Source organism: Onychostruthus taczanowskii, unplaced genomic scaffold (genome assembly GCF_017590055.1).
Source record: "Onychostruthus taczanowskii isolate IOZ18803 unplaced genomic scaffold, ASM1759005v1 scaffold25, whole genome shotgun sequence".
Lineage (NCBI taxonomy): Eukaryota > Metazoa > Chordata > Aves > Passeriformes > Passeridae > Onychostruthus > Onychostruthus taczanowskii.
The window spans coordinates 6,337,714-6,364,233 of NW_024499796.1; the positions used below are offsets into that span (position 1 = coordinate 6,337,714).

General features: G+C 54.1%; 2 protein-coding genes across 2 annotated transcripts; both read left to right on the forward strand.

The window, feature by feature from the left end:
• The first annotated feature begins 10,068 nt into the window (after positions 1–10,068).
• Positions 10,069–17,810, forward strand: PRDM12 (PR/SET domain 12). The gene is made up of 5 exons (XM_041406889.1): positions 10,069–10,282; positions 11,076–11,266; positions 12,259–12,414; positions 15,850–15,961; positions 16,877–17,810. Exons 1-5 carry the CDS (start codon positions 10,069–10,071, stop codon positions 17,257–17,259), a joined length of 1,056 nt encoding a protein of 351 aa, XP_041262823.1. The 3' UTR covers positions 17,260–17,810.
• A 1,562-nt stretch (positions 17,811–19,372) lies between these two features.
• Positions 19,373–23,541, forward strand: EXOSC2 (exosome component 2). Its single transcript, XM_041406972.1, has 9 exons — positions 19,373–19,519; positions 19,604–19,705; positions 19,780–19,825; positions 20,101–20,190; positions 20,302–20,367; positions 20,514–20,582; positions 21,431–21,607; positions 21,781–21,909; positions 22,744–23,541. The coding sequence occupies exons 1-9, from the start codon at positions 19,395–19,397 to the stop codon at positions 22,822–22,824; spliced, it is 885 nt and encodes a 294-aa protein (XP_041262906.1). The 5' UTR covers positions 19,373–19,394; the 3' UTR covers positions 22,825–23,541.
• The last annotated feature ends 2,979 nt before the right edge of the window (positions 23,542–26,520 follow it).

The window sequence follows — 26,520 nt, forward strand, 5'->3', positions numbered from 1 at the left end:
TTTCCCGTCTGTTGGACTCCGTTGTTCCCTCTCCGCTGACCCCGGCTCCTCGCGCCGCGTCCCGGGGAGTTTGGGGTGTCACCGAGGGCAGCATCAGCATTAATTCTGGAGAAACTCTGTCACTGTCACATCCCCTGGTGTTGTTCTGGAGAAACTCTGTCACTGTCACATCCCCTGGTGCTGCGGCACCGAGGATTCCCGTGGAAGTTTGTGTCATTGCCGCTCTTTGGGCCAGAAGGGTCCCAGAAGGGTCTGTGTTAACACCAGGAGGTTTCCTCTGCAGCTCTGTAAGGGTTTTACTGTTGAGGAGTTGGCAGCTCCTGGTTTTAAGGCTCTGGACTTGTTGCTCTTCCCCAACTTTGTGGCTGAATCCATCAGGATCCGTCCCTGCACGGGGATTGCTGGAGCAGCACGAGGACAGGGATGGGAGGAACGTGGCTCCGGCCATTATTGGCTGTGTTGAGGGCATTAGTTGTGCCCAGGCCAAGTTTGGCAATAACTGTAGCTCCTTCAGGGATCCTTTTCTTGTAAAATGTGAGTTTTGAGCTCCTCCTGCCTGAGGCAGCTCCGTGCCCTGCTCCCAGGCAGCCGTGGGGGTTTGTGACGGGGGAAGGGAGGAAAGAAGATCCCATCTGCAAAGCCGGGAGCGGGAGGCGCATTGAGAGCCGGAAGAAAAGGAGATGTAGCATCTCTAAATATACCTCCAGAGAATCAAGAGAGACATTGAAAGATGGGATAGTAAAAGCCACTTGGAAAGAGGGGAGAGGGGGGAAAAAATGGCTGGAGGAGGGCATAAAGGCTGCTGATGGGAATTGGGAGCGGGCATTACCGAGAAGACTTCCTTCTAATTCATCTTCCAAGCTCTGTGCCAAAACAGCATTTGGCATGGTTCACAGGGAGCAATTGTGTGATAATGAACCCTAAGGTGTCCCTTAATTGAAGACTGAGGATTACAGATTGTGCCAATAGTCGTAAATGGCGCAGGATTGTGGGAGGATGCATTTTCTTAAATGTATCTGTAAGTACAGATGAGTGAGTCTCCCCAGTGAAATGCCCCTACTATAAATTATGGAAATATCTCTTTCTGATGCAACCTTTTATTGAGGGGGTGGGGCAGCAGCACAAGAAATAGTTTGCAAGCCTTTGAAATTTGGCCTGTCATTAAGATGGTGCCTGCAAAGCTGGGGTTTCATCAGCAGTCTGCTGTCCTGGAAGGATGAAGTGCTTGAAACGTTCCCAAGTTCACCAATTTGTTTTCCATTATTGCTGCCTGCTCTGGGCAGAGTCCCTGGATGTTGAACTGTTGTGAGTCCATGATGGGCTGGAGAGGAGCAGGGTTTGAGGCAGAGATGCCTCAGCCCTTCATGAGGTTCCTCCAAGCCTCTGGGCTCCTCCAAGCCCTCCTCCAGCCCTGCTGCTTTCCTGTCTGTGTCCATCCAGGGTGTCCTGGGACTGGTCTGATTGTCACTCCCAGCCCTCACCCTTCACTCTGGGGCCTGCAGGCAGCTCCTCATGTCCTGGCTCAGGTGTGTGGTGCAGCCCAGAAGCTGCTGTGGTGCCTTCAAAGCCAAGTCTGGGTGTCCAGGGCAGGAACCAAATCTGCTCAGCTCTGGGCAAATTAACCCCAGGTAATGTGGAATAAGCCCTGGCTGAGCTGGGTTTTGGGGCAGGGAGGGTTTGTCGGTCCCTTTGGCAGGAACTGGAGTACGAGATGGCAAGTGGGACACACTGGGACTTTGGGGTCCTTGGATGGTGATGGGGTGTCCCTTTGGCAGGAACTGGAGCAGGAGCAGTCCCTGAGGGCTGGGCAGGAGCTGGCAAGTGGGACACACTGGGACTTTGGGGTCCTTGGATGGTGATGGGGATGGTGCAGCCTTTTCCTCCTCACAGGGAGCAAGAGCCCAGCACGGGGCCATGCCAGGACAGAACCCTGAGGGGCAGTGAGGTGATCCCATGAGAAACCTTCAGTTTGGGGAAGGCTCAGCCTCCAGAGTGTGGCATTTGGGAAGAGCGGGACTGGAGTAAATGGCCCTGGCAGGAGGTGCCCAGCCCCTGTTCTTTGACAAAAATCCTCAATCCCTCTCCAGAGTCCTTGGCTCAGGCACACGATGGCTCTGCTCCCCCAGAATGAATCCATCTCACTTCTGCCCAGCAGCACAGCTTTGCTGGCTGTGTGGGGGTGTCTGGACCCCCCAGGCTGGCAGCACCCCCCCCACGCTGCAGGCAGAGCCTGAATCCTGAGCAGACATTAACTGTGGTCCTTCTGCAAACCCCTCCTGAGCAGCAGCCCTAAAAACCCTGACACTAAAGCATCTCACTGAGTCCAGGATGACCCTGATGCTCTCCCATGCTCTGTATTTGGTGAGCCTGAACAGGAACGGCTCTTTTAGGAGTGGGAAACTTTGAGATAGACTAAAATACTTTAATTTTGCATGATTTGAGAACAAACTACATTATGGCCATTGCGAGTTAGACTGAAATGACTGTTGAAAGAGACAAGATGTGGGACCTTTTTTTCCCCCTTCTCCAAGTATTAAATATTTAATTGCATTAAAGGAACGCTGTATTTACAGTAATGGGCAGCGTGGTCAGAGTGAGAGCTTCTGGTGTTTAACACGGAGCTTTCCAACAGGATGTGGATGTTCACAAGGTCCCACCTGCACTGCTGCTTCTCCCCTAAACCCAACTGCTTCCTCCCACTCTCAGGGGGATTTTCAGGGCTGTTGGTGTTTGCAGGGTGAGGAATTGGGATCTTGCAGTGTCAGTGTATCCTATCATGCAGCACGTGGGTGTGTATTCCACGCAGGGAGCTGTTCATCCTTCATCTGGCTGGTTTGGAGGTTTTCTCACTGGATTTGCTGTGGGTAGCAGCAGTGCAGGGTGCCCATGGCGGGCAGCGTTTCTCTGCTCTCATAAGGCTGGAAATGACACAAAAGAAACTTTCCAGAATTTTCATGGTGGAAATGAGCAGAAATTGGTGTTATGTGATGTGAAGATGAGGCAGCGTTTCTCTGCTCTCATAAGTCTGGAAATGACACAAAATAAACTTCCCAGAATTTTAATGGTGGAAATGAGCAGAAATTGGTGTTATGTGATGTGAAGATGAGCTGAAAGAGCCACAGCTCCCGGGTCTGTTGGCAGGAGGAGAGAGCGGCTCCCGGAGCCAAGGGCAGCGGGGGGGGCAGCGAGCCCCACCCGAGTCTGCGTCTGTTGGCAGGAGGAGAGAGCGGCCCCGGGAGCCAAGGACAGCGGGGGGGCAGCGAGCCCCACCCGAGTCTGGGCGGCTCCTCAGCGGGTGCTGGGGATGGAGGAAGAGGGCAGAGGGGAACCAGCCATCCCTGGGATGAAGGATTTGGGGCAGAGGGTGCCAGATCTGCCCTGCCACTTCCCTCCAGGTCTGAGGCACCACGTACGAGGCAGGTGACCCAAAAGAGCATCTCCGGGGGTAATGTGGGGGCAGGTACCAACAGCCCCCAGATTATCTTCCTACCCTGCCCCTTATCACTTGAGGAAATCCTATTTCAAGGCCGCTCTAATGAAGCCTCTGATCTTTGCAGAGCCCGGCTTGCTCCCCTTTAATCCCGGCCGGGCCGGGGTGCAGGTGCCGCGGTCCCGGGGATTAGACGCTCCCTGCCCTTTGTGGGAGCCGTCACTCAGCGCAGCCTCCCTGTCCGGACCATTCGCCAGGGAATATTGAACTTTGCTGCCGTGGAGTCCTTACACGGGCAGGCCGGAGCCGCTGTTCTGTTTGTTTTGGGGGAAATAGAGCTGGGGAAGGGCAGGAGCTGCCGGAGGACTCCTCAGCCCCACGCCGGGGTCTCCCGTCTGCCGGGCAGCCCCGTCCCCGTCCCCCACCCCTGCCCTCCGCCTGGCCCGTGCCAGGGCTCGTCCAGCCCCGCGGCCCCGGGGCTGTGGGAAGCCGTGGCTGGCTGTTGGATCCTGGTCCTGCCAGCCTCAGCTGCCCTCTCCCGCCGCCGGCTCCTGCAATTCCCCCGGTGCAGCCGGCCCGTGGGTTTGGCAGCTGCTGGAGAGGCTCGGCCGGCGTGGCGCTGGCTGCGGGCAGCAGAGCAGGGCAGGGGGAGCAGAGGGGCTCACGCACAGCCCCACACACTGTCCCCTCGGGCACCTCTCCCGGCTGATGTCTCAGCGCAGTCCGGGTCACAGCCCGCAGCTGGAGTGGAGCTGATGCTGCAGGAGGGATGGGATGTGGGACAGACGCCGGTGGGATGCGGGATGTGACTGTCCCGTCCCCAGATCACTGCCAGGAGGGAGGAAAAGGCGCAGAGATATTCCTGTCTTTGCAGCTCTCATCCCCGCTCTGTCCCTCCGGCCACCCCGTGCCACCGGCCCTGCTGCCGAGCCGCGGAGGTGGCCGAGGAGCCGCCGCCGCGATTCGCCACGACCGTGCTCCCTTTCGAGGCCGCTGGAGCTCGGACGCAGCTGGGAAGGTGATTTTCTTCCTCTTGCTCTTGCGTGCCGTGACACCCTCTCCGCAACAATCCTGGAAATAATACTTAAAGGAAAGGAATGGGGGAAAGAAAGGCAAGGAAGCGAGCGAGAGCGCAGGGGAGAGCACTCAGCATCTCTGCTCGGCTCCGCGGCCTCCCGCAGGGTGAAATGGAGGCAAATAATGCCCAGAGCTCCTTCCCGAGCAGCGCAATCAGCCCGCGGCTCCAGGGCTGCCGTGCCCGGTGCCGCAGCGTTTACCGGGAGGGTCGCGGCTTCACCGCCCCAAACCCTCGGTGCCCGGAGCCGCTGGGTCCCTCCCCACTGCTCCCAGCCCCGCGGAGGGCAGCAGGGACACGTTGGCAGCGCGCGGTTTGGAGGGAAACAAGGGGCCATTCGGCTCCATCCACGGATGTGGCACCTTGGGCACGGTCACTCTCTTTTTGCCCCTGGGCAGGTGGCAGCGCATCATCCTCACCCTGTGCCCTGTGTTGGCGCTGGCATGGGGAACGCCGGGGGCTGCTCTGAAACAAGGGGTGCACCCATGGGGACACCTCCTCGGTGTCCCAGCCCAGCCACGGCCCTCTGGCCCGGGATGAAGCTCCCCAAGCGATGATGCAGGGGTGCTGCGTGGGGCGGGTGAAGGCGCAGGTGGGAAGTCCCACCCTAGAGAGGGAACACGCCAAGGATCCGCCGGCCCCCTCAGCCCAGGCTCACCCTGGGCATCGCCTTGCCTCGCCTTGTCCTCCTGCACCCCCTGCTCCGCTGGTGGGAGCGTTCCCGGGCGCAGGTAACATTTGGGCACATTCCCATAACCGAGTGTCACCAACTGCTGCGGCGGCAGGGCCGGAGCCCCTCTCCAGTGCTGCTGTTTGCTTTGCAGCCTCCTTAGCCCCCATTGAGGCTTTTCAGCCCCAGCCCCTTCAGGGGGTTTAAGTAGGTAAAACCTGAGGAAGAGGCTATTTTCCTCCCTCCCTTTTGAGCCCTGCCTTGTGCCCAAAAGGCCCCCTTGTTTCACGCGTGCCAGTCACCTGGCTGGGCCCCCAGCCCCTTTCTCTCCCAGCCTCCCTTTTCTTTCTCCTTTCTCTCTTTTGACTTTTCCAGGAGCCCTCGCTCTCCAAACGAGCTTCAGATTGGATCCAGATTGAGGTCCCTTTGTCTTTCAAGGGTTGTACTAAGCTAATTAAATGTGATCCCAACAAATAAACGCAGATCTCCCCATTACATTCAGGCCTGCCTTTCAGGCAGCACCGGGCGGCCCCTCGCCCCCGCCCGCTCCGCGCAGGGTCCCCCTCATTGAGTCCTGGCCATTGAAAGCACTGCCAGGATTTCTTTTGTGCCGGGGGTCTCCGAGCCCTTTTTCCATCAGAAAAGACCCCCAAACAGCAGCTCGGCCTTTGTGAGTTTGCAAGCAAACGCCAAAGAAAAGCCCCCTGAATGCTTTAATAAATGACACATTTAGCAACTTCGGAGGCGCCTGGCTCCTGCGGCAGCCGCAGGGGTGCGATGATCCCTCCTGCCCCGGCTCCCCCGGCTCCCGCAGGGGTGCGATGATCCCTCCTGCCCCCCTTTCCCTCCGGCTCCCGGGGCATTTGCAGCCCGTGGAGGCGCAGAGGTTGCGGCCGGAGCAGCTGACCGCCTCGGCTCCCAGCCCGGCTCTCCGCCGTCGCCCTTTCCCGGCGCTCGGGGGGCGCACGGAGCAGGTGATGGGGTCGGCCGGGCCGCCCTGGGCCGGCACCGGGCACCGGGGCAGCGGGCAGCGGGCAGGGCGCGGCGGGGCGGCGGGGGCCGGGGGCTTTTGAACTCAGACCCCACGGTCCCTTCGCCTCGTATTAGCGCTGGCAAATCCAAAATCGTTTTTAATGACACATACCACCCCCCCCACCCCACCCCGGATCCGGGGCTGCGCTGGACTTTTCTCAGCTCAACTAATATCTTTTTAATGACTTTGGGAGGGGGCAGAGCCCGGCTCTGCCCTAGAGCCTGGATTGCTCCAAACAGATGTTGGGGCAGAGGGAGGGGGATGCTCTTCCCTGCCAGGGACTTTCTTCTAAAGTTCAAACGAGAGGGGAGCTTTCAATCACCGCTAAAAATGTATTTCTCCCCATTGAACAATGGGCTCCTTTCTGCGCCCGAGGGGACTCGGCTGCGATCGCGTTTCTGCTGCCGGAGAGGAGAAACCTCCGGTTTTAGGGCGAGGAAAACTCAGCTTCGAAAAGGGTTCTTCCCTGCGCCGGTTATTTTCGTAGCTCTGCATCCCTCATGCGTTCTACCCTCTACGTAAAAAAAAAAAAAAAAAAAAAAAAAAAAAAAAAAAAAAAAAATTGAAATAATACAAAATTGCACTAACGAAGCACTAATCCTCCTCCTCCGCTGCAGCCTTCCCCGGCGCACAGGAGCCGCCGCAGACCTTGCAGCGAAGCCGGGCAGTGAATGCGGGGTTTGAGGAAAGGATCGCGGCTGCACCGGCCCGGGGCAGCGGCGGCTCCATCCCCGCATCCCGGCTCCATCGCCGGCGGCCTCACAAGAGTTAAATTTTAAAGCAAATCAAATTCCCATTGGCCACTGTATATTATCTCAGCAGTCTTCATTTGATACCTCTTTAATACAGAAAGGAGCTTTTCAAACCCCTTTTCTCTCTTTTCTCCCCGCCACTCTTTAAGAGCAATAAATGTTCAACTGCAATAACTATAAATCAATCTCCGCTCTGTTCAAATCCTATTCATGCGAAGGGCTGGAAGAGGGGAGAGAGCTCCCCCCTCCCCCCCGCCCCCCAAAAAGCAGCTGCTGGGCTCTAATCTCCTTTCTTGCACTGTCATTCACCCTCATTTTTCCTCCATCACCCCATCCCTGCAATCTTTTCTTGTTTTGCTTTTCTTTTCTCTCTTTGCTGCATTATGATCCCATGTCTCCCCTCATCAGACCCCAACCTTGTCCAGATCCTGACCATCCCCTTGTAGGCTGTGAAAGAAAAGAAGAGTCCATGGATGTCAAATTGGTCTCAAAAAGACCATGAAAGATTGATTTGCTCCACTTTTCTTCTGCCTGACATTATTTCTGAGGGTCCTGAATGGGAAACCAGAAAGTCTGGGACTGGAATAAAGATGTTCTCTCTGTAAGGGGGAGACGGGGGGGAAAAATGCCCATTTACTCCTGGCCCATCAACCCTGCAAAACAGAGCAAAAGAAAAGAGGACTGTGGCTATTCAGAGTCAGACCAATATGTACACCTCCCAACAATATGCCAATATACTGAGGGCTTCTCTATTAACACCCATGAATATTAAAGTGCTCACTAAACGCTCAGAAGGAACTTTGGGAATATACACATGAAAATACAAGCAGCATTGTGCGGGGCTCAGAACAATGGGGCGGCGATAATGGCCCTTCTCTATTAACAGCCATGAATATTAAACTTGTTTCCTCTTAAATGTTAAAAAGGAGGGATAGCTGCGATATTAAAAAAGAGAAATGAGTAGGGGGTAAGGGGGGGGAACACACAGCAAAGCACCTTCCTAGGACCGGGAAGAAGCTTTGGCAAACAGCTGGGGATATTTAAAACCACGCAGAAAATGGAAGAATTTTTTTTCCCACCTTTTCCTACCACTACCCCCCCTCACCGCCAAGCCCCCGCAGCCGGGAGCGGGGTTCAGCGCAGCCCGCACCGGAGCCGCAGGGGGTTCAAGAGCATCTATTATTTTTTTTGTCCCGGGATAACTTGAAGGTTGAAGGGTTTTCCTGGGGAAACGGGAATTAAAAAAAATAAATAAATAAAAAAAGCAATCCGATGACTGGCTTGCCTCCGCGGCTGGAGGGAGCCGGTGTTGGGAACCTTTCCACCTGATGCGTTATATTTAGCAAGGCTGAAATATTCTGACGGCTCCTCTAGCCGAAGTCCAGAAAAACAAAATAAACTTATTTTTTACGCTTATTAAACCCCAAACCAATCCCTGGCAGGTTGTTAACATCCCCTTTCCAGGACAGCGCTGCCTCTCGCCGGGCGAAGACCCGAAAGTAAGCGCAGGTTTGGGTGGGTTCCTGACATCTGCTTTGCTTCTTGATTGGATTAATAGAAATAATTGCACATGGGTTGTAGCATCATTTCACCCAGGCCAGAAGACACTCCACAGTTTCACCCTATAAGACACCCACCCAGGGGAGAGGCTGGGGGTTTGGGCTGTGCGTGGCTGCTGCTCCGGGCACGGTGGGACCCGGCGGGGCTTCCCGGGACTCCGGGGTGCGGGAACCGGCCTTTGAGCGCCTGAGGACCTTGGGGGCCCAGCCTCCTTCCCGCAGCCCTTTACAGCCCCTCGTCCCCATGAAAATCAAAAGAACAAGGCTAAGGAGAGGGCTCTAAGCTCCGACACAGCAGGACTAGGTTTAAATCCGGGAAAGATTAACCCTTTGCTGAGCCGGCAAAGCTCGGGCCCCGAGGGGAGCGCTGGGTTTGGGGACACCGCTCTGATGCCGCCTTGCCGGGGAGCAGAGGTGCCTGCGGAGCTCCTGGGCTCCTGGATGGGCGCCGTGGCTGGCCGGGGAATGCCATCGGGTGCGGGGACAGGGTGACGCGGCGGCAGAGCCCCGGAGATAGTGCAGCCTCGCCGGGGTGCGGGTCCGGCCCTGGGGGAACCCGGCAGGGCATGGTTGCTGTTGCAGGGAGACGGGGCATCCACGAGCGCTCCCCAATCCACACCTGGGCACAATTCCCACGGGGATGTGGGGTCGGGGACCGGCCGGGCTGGTGGCGGCAGCCGGGTGAGCCGTGCCTTGGGGTCAAGCGGGGATCAGCCCCGGGAGCGCGTCCCACCCTCGCCGTGCTTGGGGACCCTCTCCCGGCATTTGCGGGAGCAGCGCCGCAGCCTCCCGGTGTTGCCGGTCCCGGCCGGGAAAGCCGGGGATGCGGGGGCAGCGGGGAGCCGAGCACGGTCGGGACCAGCTGCGGGAGCCTCAGCCCGTTCCGCCGGGGCTGCGAGGGCCAAACGCCGCAGGGCACCGGGAGCTGTCGGGCTCGGGGCCGTCGATTTCGTTGTGGTGCTCAATGGCCCCAAAGCGCAGCGTTTCAGTCCCAAAACGAGCGCGGGGGACAGGTGGGGAGGGGGACCGTGCCCGAGGGTGCGCCCCGTCCGTGGGACACCGGCGGGGACATTTCTGCTCGTTTCGCTGCTGTTCTGCCGTGCCCGGGGGCAGGTGCCCCGGTTTGGGTTTGCCCGGGCCGGGAGGTGCGGGGGGAAGAGCCGGTGCGTGTGTGTGTATATGTGTGTGTGCGTATCCTGTGTGTGTGTTTGTGTGTTTGTATGTTTGTGTGTTTGTATGTGTGTGTGTTTGTATGTGTGTGTGTGTGTGTGTGTGTGTGTGCTCGCCGTGTCCCTCCCTCCCTCCAGCCACCCCACCCCCGGGAGGGGAGGGAAGGAGGAGATGGGAGGGGGGGGCTCCGACGGCTCGCCTCGCTCCGGCAGCCCCAGTCTCTCCGCCAACGTCAGGGAGGTCATTAATAACCAATTAGGAGGGTCAATGAAGCTCATATATAGCCGGACGGGAGCCGCCGAGCCGAACGGAGCCCAGCCTGCCGCCCACCGCCCGCCGCGCCCGGCCCCGTCGCGCTCGGCCCCGCCGCCTCGCCCCCATGATGGGCTCGGTGCTGCCCGCCGAGGCCCTGGTCCTCAAGCCTGGGCTGAAGCCGCAGGGGCTCTCGCTAGCCGAGGTGATCACCTCCGACATCCTGCACAGCTTCCTCTACGGCCGCTGGAGAAACGTCCTGGGCGAGCAGCTCTTCGAGGAGAAGAGCAGCCCCAAGACAGCCTTCACAGCCGAAGTCCTGGCTCAGTCCTTCTCCGGAGGTGAGTGACCCCCCCAGACCCTCCCCGATCCCCCCGGTTTTCCCCCATCGGCCCCGGGCCGGCTCCCGAGTCCGGCGGCGGGATGCGGTCCCGGCGCCCCGCTCTCCCCAGGCGTGGGACTGGGGAAAAAGGGCTTTAAATTCATTTGGTTAACTTGGGCTTGACCTGAGAAAGTTCCCACTTAAACCGCGGGCTGGGGGGGCCGGGGCCGTCCCGCATTCAGCCGCCCGGGACAATATCTTTTCTCTCGCCCCGGCATCGCCGGGGCGTCCCAGCTCCCTTTTCCCCCTCTCGGATTTCTGTTCCTCTCTTAATTTACCATGAAGGCTAATTCCATTTCCATTCACGATATGTCAACCATCTCATCTCCCCATTTTGTAAGAGGAATTCCTGGGCCCTTTTAAACAAGCCCTCGCGCCATTCAGGCACAATGTACCGCTACAGCATTCCTAAAGGACTAATGAATTTAGAATTAGCAATTTCTTTCTAGTTGAGTTTAATGAATGCAGATCACTTTAACAGCATGACAAATTGCTGGATGGGCCGAAATAGACACCATTTAACCTCCTTTCCCAGCCCCGCTCCCTCGCCCAGCCCGGGATGCTTTTCCCAGGTACCTCCTCAATGCCCCGGGGGAAACCTTGTACCGCTTTGTGGGAGCCCGGTTGGGCGTTTAAAAGGCTCAGCCCCGGGGTCTGGGCTGGGGCCGGGGTTGGGCGGGGTCCCCGCCGCCCCCAGTCTCCCCCCTCTCCCCCACCCCTGTCCCTTTCTGAGCTGGTTTCCCCCCTCGCAGAGGTGCAGAAGCTCTCCAGCCTGGTGCTGCCGTCGGAAGTGATAATCGCACAGAGTTCCATCCCCGGAGAAGGGCTCGGCATCTTCTCCAAGACTTGGATCAAGGCTGGCACCGAGATGGGGCCGTTCACGGGCAGGGTCATCTCCCCCGAACATGTGGACCTGTGCAAGAACAACAACCTCATGTGGGAGGTAACGAACGCCCCGAACCCCGAGCCCCGAGCCACGGCTGGTCTGGGGAGTAGCAGGGGTGGGGTGCTGGGGCTGTCTCCCGTGCTTGGGCACCAGCGGGCACCATCCTTGCGCCTCAGTTTTTCCATTCATGCAAATATCTGGGCAGGTGGGTTTAGGAACCCCTTGCAGGAGAAGGATGAGGTTTCCCCAGCCCTCGGGGTGCAGCCAGCCCACAGAGGAGCCCCGAGACGCTGTTGCTCGTGTCCCGTACGGGCGAATCACACCCTGCCCTGCCCTGCCCATCCTGTCCTGGTGGAACACCCGACTGGTTGCTGCCTGCACTGGTCACAGTGGACAAAAACAGCTCTGCCCTGTCCCTTGCTCCTTGCTTTGCCCCAGCCCTGGTGAGGTTAATCCCGAATGAAACCGTCGAGTTTGGGGGGATCTGAGATGCCAGGATATTGTACACTAATGCACAGCCAGTAGGGAAGGTTTTCCCATTTTTTTTTATTTGTTTGACTCAGACTTGCGCTTCTTAATTATTGTTAATTATTATTGTAATTTTATGCCTAACAGAAACTTGCCTCATCTTTTTTGGCACCCTGCTAAGCATCTTTCTGGGCCTGGCATGCACCTTTTCCCTCCACGCAGGGATTCTCCCGCTTCCATGGCAGCTGCAGGATGCTGAACAGCCCCTTCCTCTAGGGCTGAGCTGCTGGGGGGCTCTGATGAGAAGGGAGATTGAGGAAGGGAGCTGGGTTATCCAGGGAGATAGGGGCTGGCAGGACCAGCCATACCAGTGAGAGCAGGGCGCGTTCCTCAGCCCTGCTGCAGTCCAGCACCACAAGCAGGAAGGGTTCAGCATCTCCCAGTTGCTGTCAGGATCTCAGTCCCGAGGCTCTGCTGGCTCTGAGCTTGTCCCTGTACAGGGCTTTATCCCAGAGGCAGGATGTGGAGGGGCTCAGCCCACTGCGAGGGCAGCATTGCTACCAAGTGCTCTCTGCCCTCAGGTCTTCAACGAGGACGGCACAGTGCGGTACTTCATCGATGCCAGCCAGGAGGATCACCGCAGCTGGATGACCTACATCAAATGTGCACGGAACGAGCAGGAGCAGAACCTCGAGGTGGTCCAGATCGGGAACAGCATCTTCTACAAGGCCATTGAGGTAAGTGGGGCTGAAGACTCTCCCTCCCTTGTTCTTTGGGTTGTTGGTGGGGTGTCTGTGGAAGGACACGGCAGCTTTTCCATCCATGGCACTCAGATCTACCAGCAGAGGTAGAAACCACAGGGAAGGGCCATTGCATGGGCTTCAGGGGGTAGTAAAGGTGCCTTCTCCTCTCTGCCCTCTTTCTGTGGGCTCATGGAGAGATGTGTGTTGAACAGGGCAAGAGTAGATCCTTGTTTGGGGTGTAAAGCTTGAAAAGAGCTGCAATTCTGGCCCATATGGGGCTTTGGGCAAGGACAGGGCTTGGATGCTCTATTGAAAAAGTGGGATTTTGTGCAGAACCTGCTTCTTTTCAGCAGGGTAAAGTTTGGGGGGTTCTGTGAAACCCAGGTTCTGAGCACAGGCTGTGCCTGACTCCGCACTGCTTTGCCTGGGCATCACTCCGCCTGTGCAGGGAGCAGGGAGCCACGGAGAGGACAGGGAGTGGTGCTGGTGCAGCTCTGCCCTGGGCTTTACACTGTGGGGAAGGGGCTCTTGCTGCCCCCTCATCCCTGTGCTCCTGCATGAGGTGCTGGTCTGTGCTGGTGTGCACAGGCACAGGAGCAGGGGCAGGGTCCCGGAGTGGCACAGACTGCCGTGCAGTGGGGTGATGGCTGAAGGGCGCCCAGAGCTCCCTACAGGAGCCTCTGGGATGGAGGTGGGTGTCTGGCTCCCCAGCATTATTGGTGACAAATCGCACTGTGCCAGAGCAGGGTGGTGGTGGGGACCAGCCCTGCTTATGGGCAGTGTCCCCATAACCCAACGCTATTGCAGGTGGAGAAAGGTGGTGGCTTGGGGACATGGCCCTGTGCAGCAGCTTTGGCTTAAAGAGTCACAAGAGGGGACACGTCCCAGTCCATCCCAGAGCAGCACTGTGGGATTGTGCTGCCTCAGCATCGGGTTCAGAGTCTCACCTGAGGAGTGTTTGCAGCTGGGAGAGGGTCTCAGCTGGGAATGACCATGAGTGCCTGCTGGCTCCGTGGGCACGGGCAGTGCTCTGGATCTGTCCAGGCTCCTGCACTGGCTCACGGAGGAGCACAAACCCAAATGCTCCATGGCACGGAACCACAGCAGGACTGGGTTAGGGATTGCTGCCGCGGGGTGGCAAAAGAGAATGGGTGGGTAGGAAGAGAATCAGATATTCTCTCCTCCTGCTGGAGAGTCCCCTGTACCCTTTGGGCTCTGCCACCTTTCCCAAGAGCTCCAGGCACTACCCTGCTGTTCTCATGCTGGACAGCAGACTTCAGGTGTTTCTAGTTTTAAGACCTGATAATCCTGTGGGAAGCTGTGCCCATTGTGACAGCACCTTAAGTACTTTTTACTACTGTTCTTAAATTATGCAAATAAGTAAAATAATTCCAGGTAGCCGTGGTGTAATTAGGAACACAGCTGTGGTTTTTACACCTTGGGCAGGCACAGAAGAGAGGGTGGGTGAGTGAATATTTGGGTATAGCCATGATCCAGCTGTGGGCTTGCTCCTAGGGCTGAAGCAGCGAGCAGTGGAGCAGGATGAGTTTAATTCCCTTGGCACAAGCAGTGAATTTGAGACAATAAGAGTGCAGAACCCCAAGTGATGTGTGGGAGGAGGTGGGCATGAAGGGTCCCTGCTGTCACACTGCTCCCCAAGCTGGCCTGAACTTAAGCGCTGCCCTGCTCAGCACCAGAGGTGTCCATGCATAGCCATTGTCACCTTCCATCCCCTACCAGCCCTGGTGGCTTCCCAATCAGGGAATCCATCTCTTTGGATGCCTTTCTCACCGACGTGCCAAAAAACCAGATTGATTTGGTACTTTTTTTTCCTATTTACCTTACATATTTTAATGCATTTTGCCAGTTCCTGCTCATATTTGCTGATTTGTCTTTCCCATCCTCTTTCTCAGCAACATAAAGTTGCTGTTGCTGGAAAACAAAATGAAGGCAGAAAAGTTTTGGCCTTTGATCTGAAGGCCACAAGATTCCTGGGGGACAATTTGAATTTGCTTTGGTGTGTATGCACATGGGTGCTCATCTGCTGCTGGTATGGCTGCAGCAGCTTCAGCAAAAAAAACCATACACCCATGTATGCACCCATGCAGATTGCTTTTTCCTTTCAGCAATATTATATTTGCTTGTATTAAAAATGTCTAATTTTCTGTGAAGAGTAAATAACACCAAGAAACAGAGTCATCTATTTGGGATGCAAAAGGATATCGGCTTCCTCTGCCTCCCTAATTCCTCCTCTGCAGCCCAGTGTGGTCTTTATGCAGAGGGACAAAGATATTAAGTCAAATTCCTATTGATTTCAGATGCTTTAAATTCAACATATTTTCAGTGTTGAGGTGATTGAACTTAGCATCTGTGTTTCATGTGGAGGATGTTTTACTTGAATCTACCATGCGCAGTGTACGGAAAACGATCCTCCAAAATGCAGGATGTTCCTATTTCTAAATTAGGTTTGTAACAGCAGGGACTGCTAGGGAAAATATGTATTTTTTAATGAAGTGGTGTTGTTATTAGTGTTGTTTGAACTGGTCTGAGGGGATCCATCTTCCCAGCCAGGGCTGCTGCACGAGGGGAGCCGTGAGCGGCGTTTCCTGGCCGCTCGCCCCGGCCATGCAGGAACAAGACAGGAACAGCAGGGACAGGAGAAGTGCCATCACTGCAGGGAAACAGGAGCGTGGATGATGCAAAACTACTGCCCTGCTCCTGTAGCTGTCCTTGGGCTGTTGCAGGCATGGCAGCTTTGGTGGGGGATATAAGCAGCATTTCACACCTGAGCCATGGTCTCTGACAGCAGTCCCGAGCTCTCCTCTGCTCTGCGGGCTCATGAGCCCTTTGCTGGTGGATCTGCATTTCCACCTTCTAAAATCAGCCTCGGCAGGGCTGGGTGGGGGATGCTGCCTGTGCCCTGCAGCTGGAGGGTGCTGATGGCTCTGTCCAAAGACAAAATGCTCTGCTGGAGCCCTGAGCTGGGGCTCTGTGTCCCATCTCCTTGCTTTAGTCTCTGTCACTGGTGCTGGTTGTGGCTCCACAAATGGCTTATTTCTCCATGTCTCTACGTTCCATCCCGTCCCTGGTCTCCCTGAGCAGCTGGGACCTCTGTGTCCTGCACTCCAGAGACTCCAGATCTGTCCCTGTGCTCTGTAGCTCCATATTTTCCCACAAACATGTTTGTATCCCAGCTTGGAGGAGAGCCTGGAGCAAGTTTGTGCTGGTGCTGAGCTGTGTCATCACCTCCAGTGCTGCATCCTGTGTTGTTCTGTGCCTGCCTGTGGGTGTTGAGGACTGCTGGCAGGTCCCAGATGGCAGCAGGGTCTCACAGAAATGGGGCACAGCCAGGACAGGTCCAAATGGATCAGCGCAGGGATGGATGTTCATCGCCCCTCCCAACAATCCTTTCTTTATCTCTCTTTCTAGATGATTCCTCCAGACCAAGAGCTGCTGGTTTGGTACGGGAACTCCCACAACACCTTCCTGGGCATCCCAGGTGTGCCAGGGCTGGAAGAGGAGCAGAAGAAGAACAAACATGGTAGGTAACATCAGAAAGAGCCAAAAAAACCCCCATCCCTGCCTGTTCACCCTGTTCCCAGCTCTGAGGCCGTTGGGCGGGCACAAGGCAGGGGCATCCCAGGGGTATGTCAGATATCCCAGTTCCCTGTGGACAAGCACAGGGACTATGAAATGATCCACACAGCTTGAGCAGGTCCTCAGTAATTCAGGGCGATGCCTCCAGGCCCGTTTGCCCACGGCTGTTGCTGGCGGGGTGTTGGCAGTCACTGCCTGTCCCTGCCAGGCAGGGAGGAGCAGCAGAGGGTGTGAGTGCAAGGCAGCCCCAAGGCTCCGTGAAACACCAAGCGGATGCAGCGTTTACGTCCCCACTCTGCATTTAAGGGATCTTAACCACCAACACAGAAGGGTTTTCTCTCCTTGGGCTTTCACTCTCCGCTTGTCTCAGTAGCTCCCAGAGGTGATTCTCTGCGGCACAGCAGAGCTCAGGCTATGTTTGGAGCCACTTCTGTGCTCCCTGACTCTGCTCCCCACTCTCAGAGAGCCGTGTGTGATCCCAGCAGAGCAAGGGGAGAAGCTGGGACTGGGGCAGGAGCTGGACAGCGTGGCTGGGGGTTCCTGAGAGTTCCTGCACACACCTCCTTCAGCTCTGCTGCAGCCCAGGGAGGGGAAAATTGGTTTTGTGTCCATTTATAAGGGATTCATTCAGCTCAGCTTGAATGTTCCCCTTACCTAAATCTGGCTCAGCCCACTCCCGGCACTGGCTGCATCCCAAAATCCTAAGAGCCAGCCTGGATGCCAGTCTGCCCAGGATAGGTGACCTCAGCAGCAAAAGGGCACTGGAGGGCTTTCCAAGGCACCCAGCACCCCAGGGATTTGGGGTGGGGTGAGCTGCTGTGCTGGAGGGCAGCGCCTGACTGTCTCCTGTCGTCCCCAGAGGATTTCCACGCGGTGGAGACGGGGGCCAGCACGACGGGGCGCATGCGCTGCGTCATCTGCCACCGCGGCTTCAACTCCCGCAGCAACCTGCGCTCCCACATGCGCATCCACACCCTGGACAAGCCCTTCGTGTGCCGCTTCTGCAACCGCCGCTTCAGCCAGTCCTCCACCCTCCGCAACCACGTCCGCCTGCACACGGGCGAGCGGCCCTACAAGTGCCAGGTTTGCCAAAGTGCCTATTCCCAGCTCGCAGGGCTGCGGGCGCACCAGAAAAGCGCCCGCCACCGGCCCCCCAACGCCTCCCTGCAGGCTCACTCGCCCGCCCTGCCCGTGCCCCACCCTGCCTCCCTGGCCCATCACATCCCCACCATGGTGCTGTGAAGCCCCGGTAGGGCAGCAGGATTTGGGACAGCAAAGACTGATGCTGAGACACGCGATGAACTGGGGGGAAGGCCCTTGGCTGAGCTGCTTTGTGTCTCGGAGAGTGTTGGGTTGTTTTTGGGCATGGCTGACCATGGGGGGTTGGCAGGAGGGGAGCCCCCAGCTCTGCAGCTGAGTTGTGGGGGATCATCCGCAGGGAGATGTGGCACAGGGTGGGCTGGTGGCCCCTGGGGTTGGCAGGGGAGTACGGTTGTGGTGGGATGTTCTGTGTGGGTTTGCCAGTGCATTGGGGGAGGACTGGGAGAGCTGAAAAGCCGGGCCTAGAGGAGTCATGTCTGCATTTTACAGATAATTTGGTAGAAACAAAAATTCCTCTTATCTGTCCTCCTCTGCTCTAGCAGACGTGTGCCCCATTGAAAGGTTAGCACTGCTCTGATGCGGCCACCCCAGTCATACCTGTTTGCCCTGGGAGTGGCTTTGGCCGCGGTGGCTCCTTCCAAGGGACACCTTTCCATGCTTGGGAGCCCCGAGTTAGTGAACATTTGCATTTTCCTGCATCTAAACCCTCTCTGCCCACCCTGCTCCAGTCAGAGCCTTGTACTGGGGTCTGTCACTGCTGTGGGCACAGGGGACATTGTGCCAGCTGGGAATGCCCATCCACAGGCAGGTTTTGCGGGACCCTGAGCTCTGCCAGGCTGTGCCTCTTCCAGCCCTGGCAGCTCTTCTCCCCATCCCTTTCCCAGCTGTGAAGGAACATTTTGGTTGGAACTGCTACTGCCCTCTGGGGACAGAGAAAACCTGTCCCCGGGCCAGCTCTGTCCCCAAGGACAACTCTAAGCGCCCTCTGGAGTTCCCACACTGCGGAGGAGAGCTGTGTATCATAAATCTCAAAAATAAAAAAAAAAAAAAAAGAAAAGAAAAAAAAAAGGTATTCTAATATTAATTATAAGTCTAAGATGTATAAAGTTCTCACAAACCGTGTTTCACTTCCAGAAGAAAATAAACAAAAACAAAACAAAATAAAAAAAGCCCCAAACAACTGTCACTTTAACTTTGTAAATATTTATGTAAACATTATTTACAAGACTTTGATATTATATATTATTTGATTGTATATGTACACAGTGTAAATACATTTGTACCTCTCTTGTATTCTAAATAAAAATTACTTGGAACATCTATCATTTAGAAGGGGGATTGCATGGAGAGCTTTTATTTTATATGCCAGGGGAAGGATGTGGGTATTGGGATGAGTGAAGGTCTCAACTACCACAACAATCTGTGAGTGAGGAGATGTGGTGTCATCTGTTGGACCAAGAAGCGCATCTGGGAGGGGAAAAAACCCCAGTTTTTGGCTAAAGAAGCCCCTTTTCAGGTCTGGAAGCTGGGGTAAGGGCTGGCTCACTCGAGTGGGTGATATCTACTGATTCCACCCTATTCTTGTGAACTTGTTCAGTCCCTTTTGAAGCCGCAGCTACTGACATCCTTTGATACACTCCGTGAATTAGTGCCCATATTTCGGCTGTGATGGGACACAGGCCCTGCTGGCAGGAAGGGACATATTTGCCGACGGTCACTGCGGGCTGCTTTTCCCGTGGCATTTCCTCGGCAGCCCTGAGAGCCGAACCGGTGCTTGAATGGATAAAACTTTTCCACAGACGTATCAGTTCGAGCTGGCACAGCTCGGCCGAGGAGAAGGGCTCAGTCCTTTGAGCCGAGCGTGAGCACCGGCCAGCTGGGGAGGGCATGAGGGACTGCCCTCAGGGAGACACCATGTGTGAGGGGCACCCGAACTGGGGGTGCTGCTCCCCGCCTCGACCCGCAGCACTGCAGCGCGGCCCGGGCTGTGGGGCCCGGTGAGCCCCGGGACAGGGCTCCCAGGTTTCCCCCCGGTTTGCCGGGCGGCTTCTGTGGGAGAGGGTCGCTGCTGGGGCCTGCCCGCACTAAAAATGGCCGCGGTCCTCCTTGGGCTCCCCCGGAGCGAAGCCCAAGAGTGCCTTCGCTGCCAGGAGCAAACATGGCTGTCCAGTCACCGCCCCTGCCGCCCTCACTCAAGATGGCGGCGCCCGCGCCCTCAGGCGCGCTCTCGCCAGCAGCCAATATGGCGGGCGGAAGGCGCGTGCGGCGGGGCCAAGATGGCGGCGGTCACCATGAGGCTGCCGGTTGCCCGTGCCCCTCTGGATTCCAGCGCGCTCCGGGGCGGCGAGAAGCACTTGGTGGCACCGGGGGACACGATCACCACGGATACGGGATACATGAGGTGCGGGCAGCGGCGGAGGGGGGGCGGCGGCGGCGGGGTGGCGCGGCTTCGGGCTGTCCTTAGGTAGTCTCTGTCTCTCCGCAGGGGCCACGGTACTTATGTGGAGGACGACAAGCTGATCGCCTCGGTGGCCGGCGTGGTGGAGAGGGTGAACAAGCTGGTGTGTGTCAGGGCGCTGAAGGCCAGGTGAGGCGGGAGCGGGCCGGCGGCGGGGCCTGGCCGGGCTCGGTGCCGTGTGTGACCGCCGCTCTCTGTGCCAGGTACAACGGCGAGATCGGCGACATCGTGGTCGGCAGGATTACCGAGGTAAAGCCCCGTGTTCGCCGCGGTGCCGAGGAGGAGGAGGAGGGTGGTCGTGGCTCAATCCCGCTCTAAGCGCTTCCCGGGATCCTAAAACACTGACGCATATCAGTGTCCCTGCGCAGGGTACTGGGAGCGTGTGGATTTTAACCGGGATGAGGCTGGAAGAAGCCAGCAGAGCTGTCCCCTCCTGCAGCTTGGTGAGCTGCAACTCCCATTCAGTTTTTGAGTGTGTACCCATAAGTTTGGGTGTTTTGTTTTTTTTTTTTTTTTTCCCTTAGGTTCAGCAGAAGCGATGGAAAGTGGAAACAAATTCCAGGCTGGATTCAGTCCTGTTGCTGTCGTCTATAAATTTACCTGGTGGGGAGCTGGTGAGTGTAGCTGGTTGTGTTTTGCATGGCATCCTAAGGTCCCCCACAAAGAGCTGCTGATGGATGTTTTCTCGTTCTGGGCTACATGTAACTTTTCTTGTGATGTTTCAGAGAAGAAAATCAGCAGAAGATGAGCTTGCAATGAGGGACTACCTGCAGGAAGGAGATCTCATCAGTGTATCCTTCTGCTGCTCCCATTGACAGAAGGGCCAAGGGCATGGGAAGAGCAGGGAGAGCTTGGCTGGCCTGGCTGAGGGTGAGAGCTATGCTGGGGTGGCACTGGGCAGCCTTAGGGACCCTGTTTCCTTAAGTGGCACCGACAGGCAGAGGTCCAGTCTATATTTTCTGATGGGGCTGTATCTCTGCACACCCGGAGCCTGAAGTACGGGAAGGTGAGTTATTCCAAAGCCCTTGATCCTGGGATAATTCTGCACCAGCTGATTTGTATAAGGCCTTTTGGAGGCTTTTTTAAGAAAAGAGCTATGGAGTAGAGCAGGATGTTGTTATTACTCATTCCTGCAGGACAGGAAGACTCTTAGCTTTTGCATGGGACCACCAAGCAGAGTTTCCCCAAAGCAAAGGAGGCATCCTTGAGTTGCCCTTTCATCCACTGCTCTCCCTGTCTGCAGTTTCAGTCTGCTAGTTCTGTTTCCCCCACTAGCCACTTGGGAATTAAATCCTGGGGAGAGATCTCCTCACTCCTCTTCTGCTCGCTGTTGCCCCTGTGACTTGTTCTTCTCCCCAGGGCTCTATTTTAGGCTTTACACAGTTGGCATTTATCTCTGGTTTTGTGCATTGAAATAAGCCAAGGGGCCGTTGGAGCGTAGGCTGCAGTTTGGGATTACCAGACCAAGGGTATTAGCACTTAAAAGATGAAAGGGAAGTGTGCTTATTGCACAAAGGGTGAAGGACAGTGATTGGATTATGAGGGAAAGTGTTCTGCTAAATTGGGCCTCTGACTCCTCATTTTTCTGCAGGGATGGTTGATGTGTAGTTACGATCAAGATATTATTAACATTTGTGCTAAGCACTTAAAGTATTCTTCATCTTCAAAGGGCTGCACAGGCATTAGCTAATCCTCCCAGCGCTCCCAGAGGCAGGCAGGTTTTATATGCACTGTTTCACAGGAAAAGGTGTTAAAACAGAGTTGTTCCTAAGAGTGGGTGTGTATCAGTGACTTGGCGTTGTCTGTGGTGGCTCATGATGTCTCTCACGCTGAGCCTTGTGGTCTGCTTTCCAGCTTGCCCAGGGTGTGCTGGTTCAGGTCTCTCCCTCTCTCGTGAAACGTCAGAAGACTCATTTCCATGACCTTCCCTGTGGTGCATCCGTGATCCTCGGCAACAACGGCTTCATCTGGATCTACCCAACCCCAGAGCAGAAGGATGACGAGGCTGGAGGCTACACTGCCAACTTGGAGGTGAGTCCAGGGAGCGTGAGCCTTCTTCTGCCAGTGATGGTTTTTAGTCTGACACAGTCAGAGGCACGTGAGTAACCTGAGACTTTCAGGATCCCATGTTAGGTTCACAGCAAGGCTTTTTTCCTTGCATTATTTCCCTATGCACTCATCCCTTTTCCTATGTCCTTCCCCAGCCAGTTCCCTTGTCTGACCGGGAGGTGATCTCACGGCTCCGAAACTGCATCATGGCTCTGGTTACTCACAAGATTATGCTCTTTGACACCAGCATCCTGTATTGCTATGAAGCATCCCTTCCTCATCAGGTACAGGAACCAGTAGTGTTTATTCCACACTGAGGGGAGGGAACAGAAAGGCTGCATCAGTTGCTGCTGAAGTCAGAGTTGCCTTTCAATTTACCAAAGCATCCTGTAGTAAGTGACAGTATGAACTCTCCTCTTCTGCACAACAGAAGTTGCCTTGCACAATTCCAGGGATAGTTTGAAAGGTTCTGCCTCTGGCAAAGTCTAACTATTCCTAAAGAGAGAGCAGTCCCTTTTTTGATAGATGTTGTGTGTTCCTCACTGGGATTATGGACCCTTTAATTCCTGTGAAAAACAGTGTTAAATTTGGCATTGTATGAGGGTACAATGCATTTTATGAAGCAGTGAAAAAGTAAATGTCATGTGTTGTACAGAGAGCAGGCTCATGTCTGTATCCACGTCCTTCATTCTGGAAGACTGCCTCCATTTGACCTCTTGCTGTACAGCTTTTCACTGTGATTCCTGCCAGCACTATCACAGGCAATTCTCTTCCCGTAAATAAATGAGATCTGAATTCTGCTTTCATTCCCAGTGAGGTGTTCTTTTGAAGTATAACTGTGCTTAAGTCATCTCTGCCCTTCCCAAATACAAATGTGTGTCCTTCAGGGAAGATGAGGAGGGTTAGTAGCCTCTCCTTTGATTTCCTCTGGTCTCCTCAGAATTCCAAACTGGCAAAGTTGATTATGCCTTGGACCCTCTGCCACAGGTCTTTTTTCACCACAACCCTCTAAACTCCTTTGCTGGTTGCTGCCAGGTGTCAGGGACCTTTGTCTCCCCACAAAGTGCAGAAGTAGCTGTTGATTCCTGGTGCTCATATTGCTCTTCTTTCCACTGCAGATCAAGGACATTCTCAAACCAGAGGTGACAGAGGAGATCGTTCTGGAAGCTCGACAGAGGTTGCTGGATTCAGAGGGATAGGATAGGGCACATGGCCAGAAGCAGTCATTTGAAATCCCAGCATGGCAGCTTTGATTCTCAGTATTATATGGTTTTTTTCAGTGTTCTAGTTCCCAACATTCATTCCACACTTCAGAAACTACCAAAATTCCTCACTCCTAGGATATCTCCTGTGTCCTTTTAGTACAAAGTAGTACTTAAGTACAATAGCCTTTTAGTGCAACAGCCTGAAAAATTGATATCTGACCTTTATAAAGATCAGGTGCAACTGGGACATGTCTCCTAGCGCCTGTTGCTGTGTCTGGTGCCCCAGAACTTTGTGCAGAATGACAGAGAGGAAGGGATTTGTTTTGTGATGTTTCTCTCTCCCCAGAAGATGATTTGGATGTTAATTTACTTGTGATACAAATCTGCCAGTCTGTCCCCTGACTGAGAGCCCTCATTTTTAAGAATGTAAACCCAGGTACATGTGTTTAGAAAACAGGAGTGTCCACAGCCTAGCTAACCACAGTTTGGGTCTGGCTGTTCATGACTTGAATGTCTCAGGGTATGAGATGGGATGTGGCTGTCTCTGTCCATATGAGCCAGGAGCTCTGGACAAGCAGTGCCCTGGTTTGTGTGTATCCTGCTGGTCTTTTTTTTTTATGCCTGAGATGTCAGCTCCTCTTCTGAGGAGGCACCAATATGGTTTTGTATTAAGTATTTTACATTTCAAGAAATTTTTAAATTTTTTGAAACAAACCAGCAGTGTGTGCATTGGCTTGTTTTTAGTCTAGCTTGAGAGCTGTGGTTGGCTCAAGTTTCCTTGTGCTAGGACACTTGGAATGGTTACACTGTCTTATCTCTTAATTGTTGCCCTTCATCTCAGCAGGACTTGACTTTCCTCTTCAGCCCTTACAGGGTTCCTCTGTAAGGATTGCCTGGTGTTCACAGTGGTTTTCCAAGCACTGCCTCCCTGCAGGATCCCTTGGAGAGGTGAGACAAGCAGAGGTGACTGGGAGCCCAGTGACACTGGTGAACATCTTCAGGCTGGTGGTTACACGTGGACACGTTGAGCCAAGTGTCGGCAGGAATCTGTCACATCCTCTGTGAAGAATGTGATGCTTTCCCTGGAGAATCCTCTCAGCTTCAGCTGCTGTATTAGAGCTGGTTTATTATATATGTATTCTATCTATTTGTATTGCAAATATGTCCTTGCACCACAGCACTGTAATTCTTAAAAAGGATGATAAAACATCTGTCCCAATTGTCCCTGAATCCAGTTGCACGTTCCAAATTCGCACTCTTGCCTCAGGCAAACGGGAAAATTCTTTCCTCGGTGTTTTCCTGGGAACTAGAAATTCCCTTCGTTGCTGTCCCTGCAGCTCGGCTGCTTTCCCTGTGGTCCCGAGCAGGCACTAGATGGCACCTTTGGATCGCGTTTGTGGCACTTCGCTTGGCCAGCAGCTCCACCTCGCTGCCCGGCCAAACAGCAGGGCCTGGGCGGCTGCCACCAGCGCTGCTGCCCAAATCCTAAAGCACAATGGGGCTAAGGACAAGCAAGGACATGGCTAATCCCTTCTGCTGCTGCACAGCTGCCCGTGCTGCCTCTGAAAGTAGTACTGAACTTGTTGGGGTACCACTGGAATGCTCCACACAAGACCTGGGAATTGTTATTTTTGAGTTTTAAGAGGATTTCCTATTAGGTGTTGCAACAATCACATCCTCAAGATGACTGGGGAAATTTGAAAACCAAGGCTTGATGGTGACACTTTCAGGTCTCCATGAGGCTGCTGGTAGCCACAAAACACACACCTGCATGGACAAGACTGGTTCAAAAAGACTAAAAAAGCTTTAGCAGTCTGCATCTTAGAAAAGTACTTTTTTCCTCCCCTTACTCAATGCTGTAGTTTAGCAGCTGTTTATCTTATTAACACAGGGGGAAATTCAGGGACTTCTGCTAACAAACAGCTTAAGATCTGGACTGCTTCAGCTCTGAGCTTTCTGATTCCTCCTGCTTGCTGCAGGATTCCTGATTTTGGCATTAATGATGAGTTAAATGGGGGAGGCATGTGACTCTTCCAGTTCCCTTACTCCTGAATACCTGGCACTTCTGTTTTTCAACCCAAGAACACCAGCTGGTGAGGTTTGGTTGTGGATCTTTCCTGATGGGAGGGAATCAAAGGTCTCAGTATTTTCCCTAGTGACCATGAGGGTAATTACTGATCTTTCCACATTCAGCCAGTGCTGTGCCAAGACCTAAATTCTGTAACAAGCCTTCAGTAAGGTCATTGCTGGCAGTTCCCATCCAGCACAGCTCTGCAAACCAGCAGGTAACAACAAGCCAGCAACAGTAGTGGCCCCTTAAATTATTGAAATAGTCTGTGGGATTTTGCTGGGCAAGTTCTAAGCAGGAAGGGTGAAAGGGAAGAAACTATGGCTTCTCTGGTTTAAGGAAAAAAATAGTTGAAAGCAGGGTGGGAGAAACCTAGTAAGTGTTCGTTTTTCTGTGGGGACCTAAATAGCCCAGGCAGGCATTAAAACAGACCATCCTGATTTCTTTGTTCACCAGTGTTTGACACTGTTTGTAAAGCAGCAGTAGCACCTCCTGTGCTGCCTCCTCCAAGGTCAATGCATGGTACAGTTGTGCTCAGAAGTGGGGCTGGTAACTAGTTCCCTTGCTGGTGAGTGTTGTCTGTAGGAATAAGATCACTCATCTGCAAAATTATTTTTCTTGTTTCTTGGTGCCAGGGTTCATGTGCTAATAGGAAGAATTCCTTTACTCCTAGGAATAACCACTGAGATTTTAAATTTGTGCTAATGGGTTATTAATCCAATTACTGCTGCTTATTGCATTACTTCCCTACCATCCGTGCAGTTTTGCTGTTAAGCCCAGGCAGGCATTAAAACAGCTCAGACCAACCTGATTTCTTTGTTCACCAGTGTTTGACACTGTTTGTAAAGCAGCAGTAGCACCTCCTGTGCTGCCTCCTCCAAGGTCAATGCATGGTACAGTTGTGCTCAGAAGTGGGGCTGGTAACTAGTTCCCTTGCTGGTGAGTGTTGTCTGTAGGAATAAGATCACTCATCTGCAAAATTATTTTTCTTGTTTCTTGGTGCCAGGGTTCATGTGCTAATAGGAAGAATTCCTTTACTCCTAGGAATAACCACTGAGATTTTAAATTTGTGCTAATGGGTTATTAATCCAATTACTGCTGCTTATTGCATTACTTCCCTACCATCCGTGCAGTTTTGCTGTTCAGCTGAGAGTGGTACAAATAAAAAGCTTTGCACAGACCTGAGAAGACTGAAATCCCACTGAGATTAGAGACATCTTGAAATGGTTCTCTCAGGTTCCTGAGGACTGTTAATTAACATGCTAAGTTTTATTATTTGGTGAAAAGGTTGAGTTTTTAAGATATTGTTATGGAGAAAATGTCACTGCAGCTGTTGGGTGAGAACCCACACTTAATGGGAGATAAACAGAAAAAGAGCTGAAGTATCTCTTAGGAAAAAAATAAATGGTAGTATACACAAAGACTTGATTGAAAAAAAACCCACACTGAAACTTTTATTTTTTTTTAACTTATTCTGTATTCCCACAACTTTTCTGTCTCTGTCTTCTCTAACAATTTCTGAATCTACTGGGCAGCTTTCAAGTTTAACATGAGAGTCATGTTCACAAAAACTAGCAACAGGGTTGGGGCAGAAAATGGAATACCCTTCAGGAAGGGGAAGA

What these genes read in the sequence shown, in the direction of transcription:
- PRDM12 (XM_041406889.1), top strand. Translation starts at nt 10,069, where the DNA reads ATGATGGGCTCGGTGCTGCCCGCCGAGGCCCTGGTCCTCAAGCCTGGG. An exon ending in GGCTCAGTCCTTCTCCGGAG is followed by an intron (nt 10,283 to 11,075) that starts GTGAGTGACCCC and finishes CCCCCCTCGCAG; the next exon opens with AGGTGCAGAAGCTCTCCAGC. An exon ending in TCTTCTACAAGGCCATTGAG is followed by an intron (nt 12,415 to 15,849) that starts GTAAGTGGGGCT and finishes CTCTCTTTCTAG; the next exon opens with ATGATTCCTCCAGACCAAGA.
- EXOSC2 (XM_041406972.1), top strand. Translation starts at nt 19,395, where the DNA reads ATGGCGGCGGTCACCATGAGGCTGCCGGTTGCCCGTGCCCCTCTGGAT. An exon ending in ACGGATACGGGATACATGAG is followed by an intron (nt 19,520 to 19,603) that starts GTGCGGGCAGCG and finishes GTCTCTCCGCAG; the next exon opens with GGGCCACGGTACTTATGTGG. An exon ending in GGAGCCTGAAGTACGGGAAG is followed by an intron (nt 20,583 to 21,430) that starts GTGAGTTATTCC and finishes TCTGCTTTCCAG; the next exon opens with CTTGCCCAGGGTGTGCTGGT.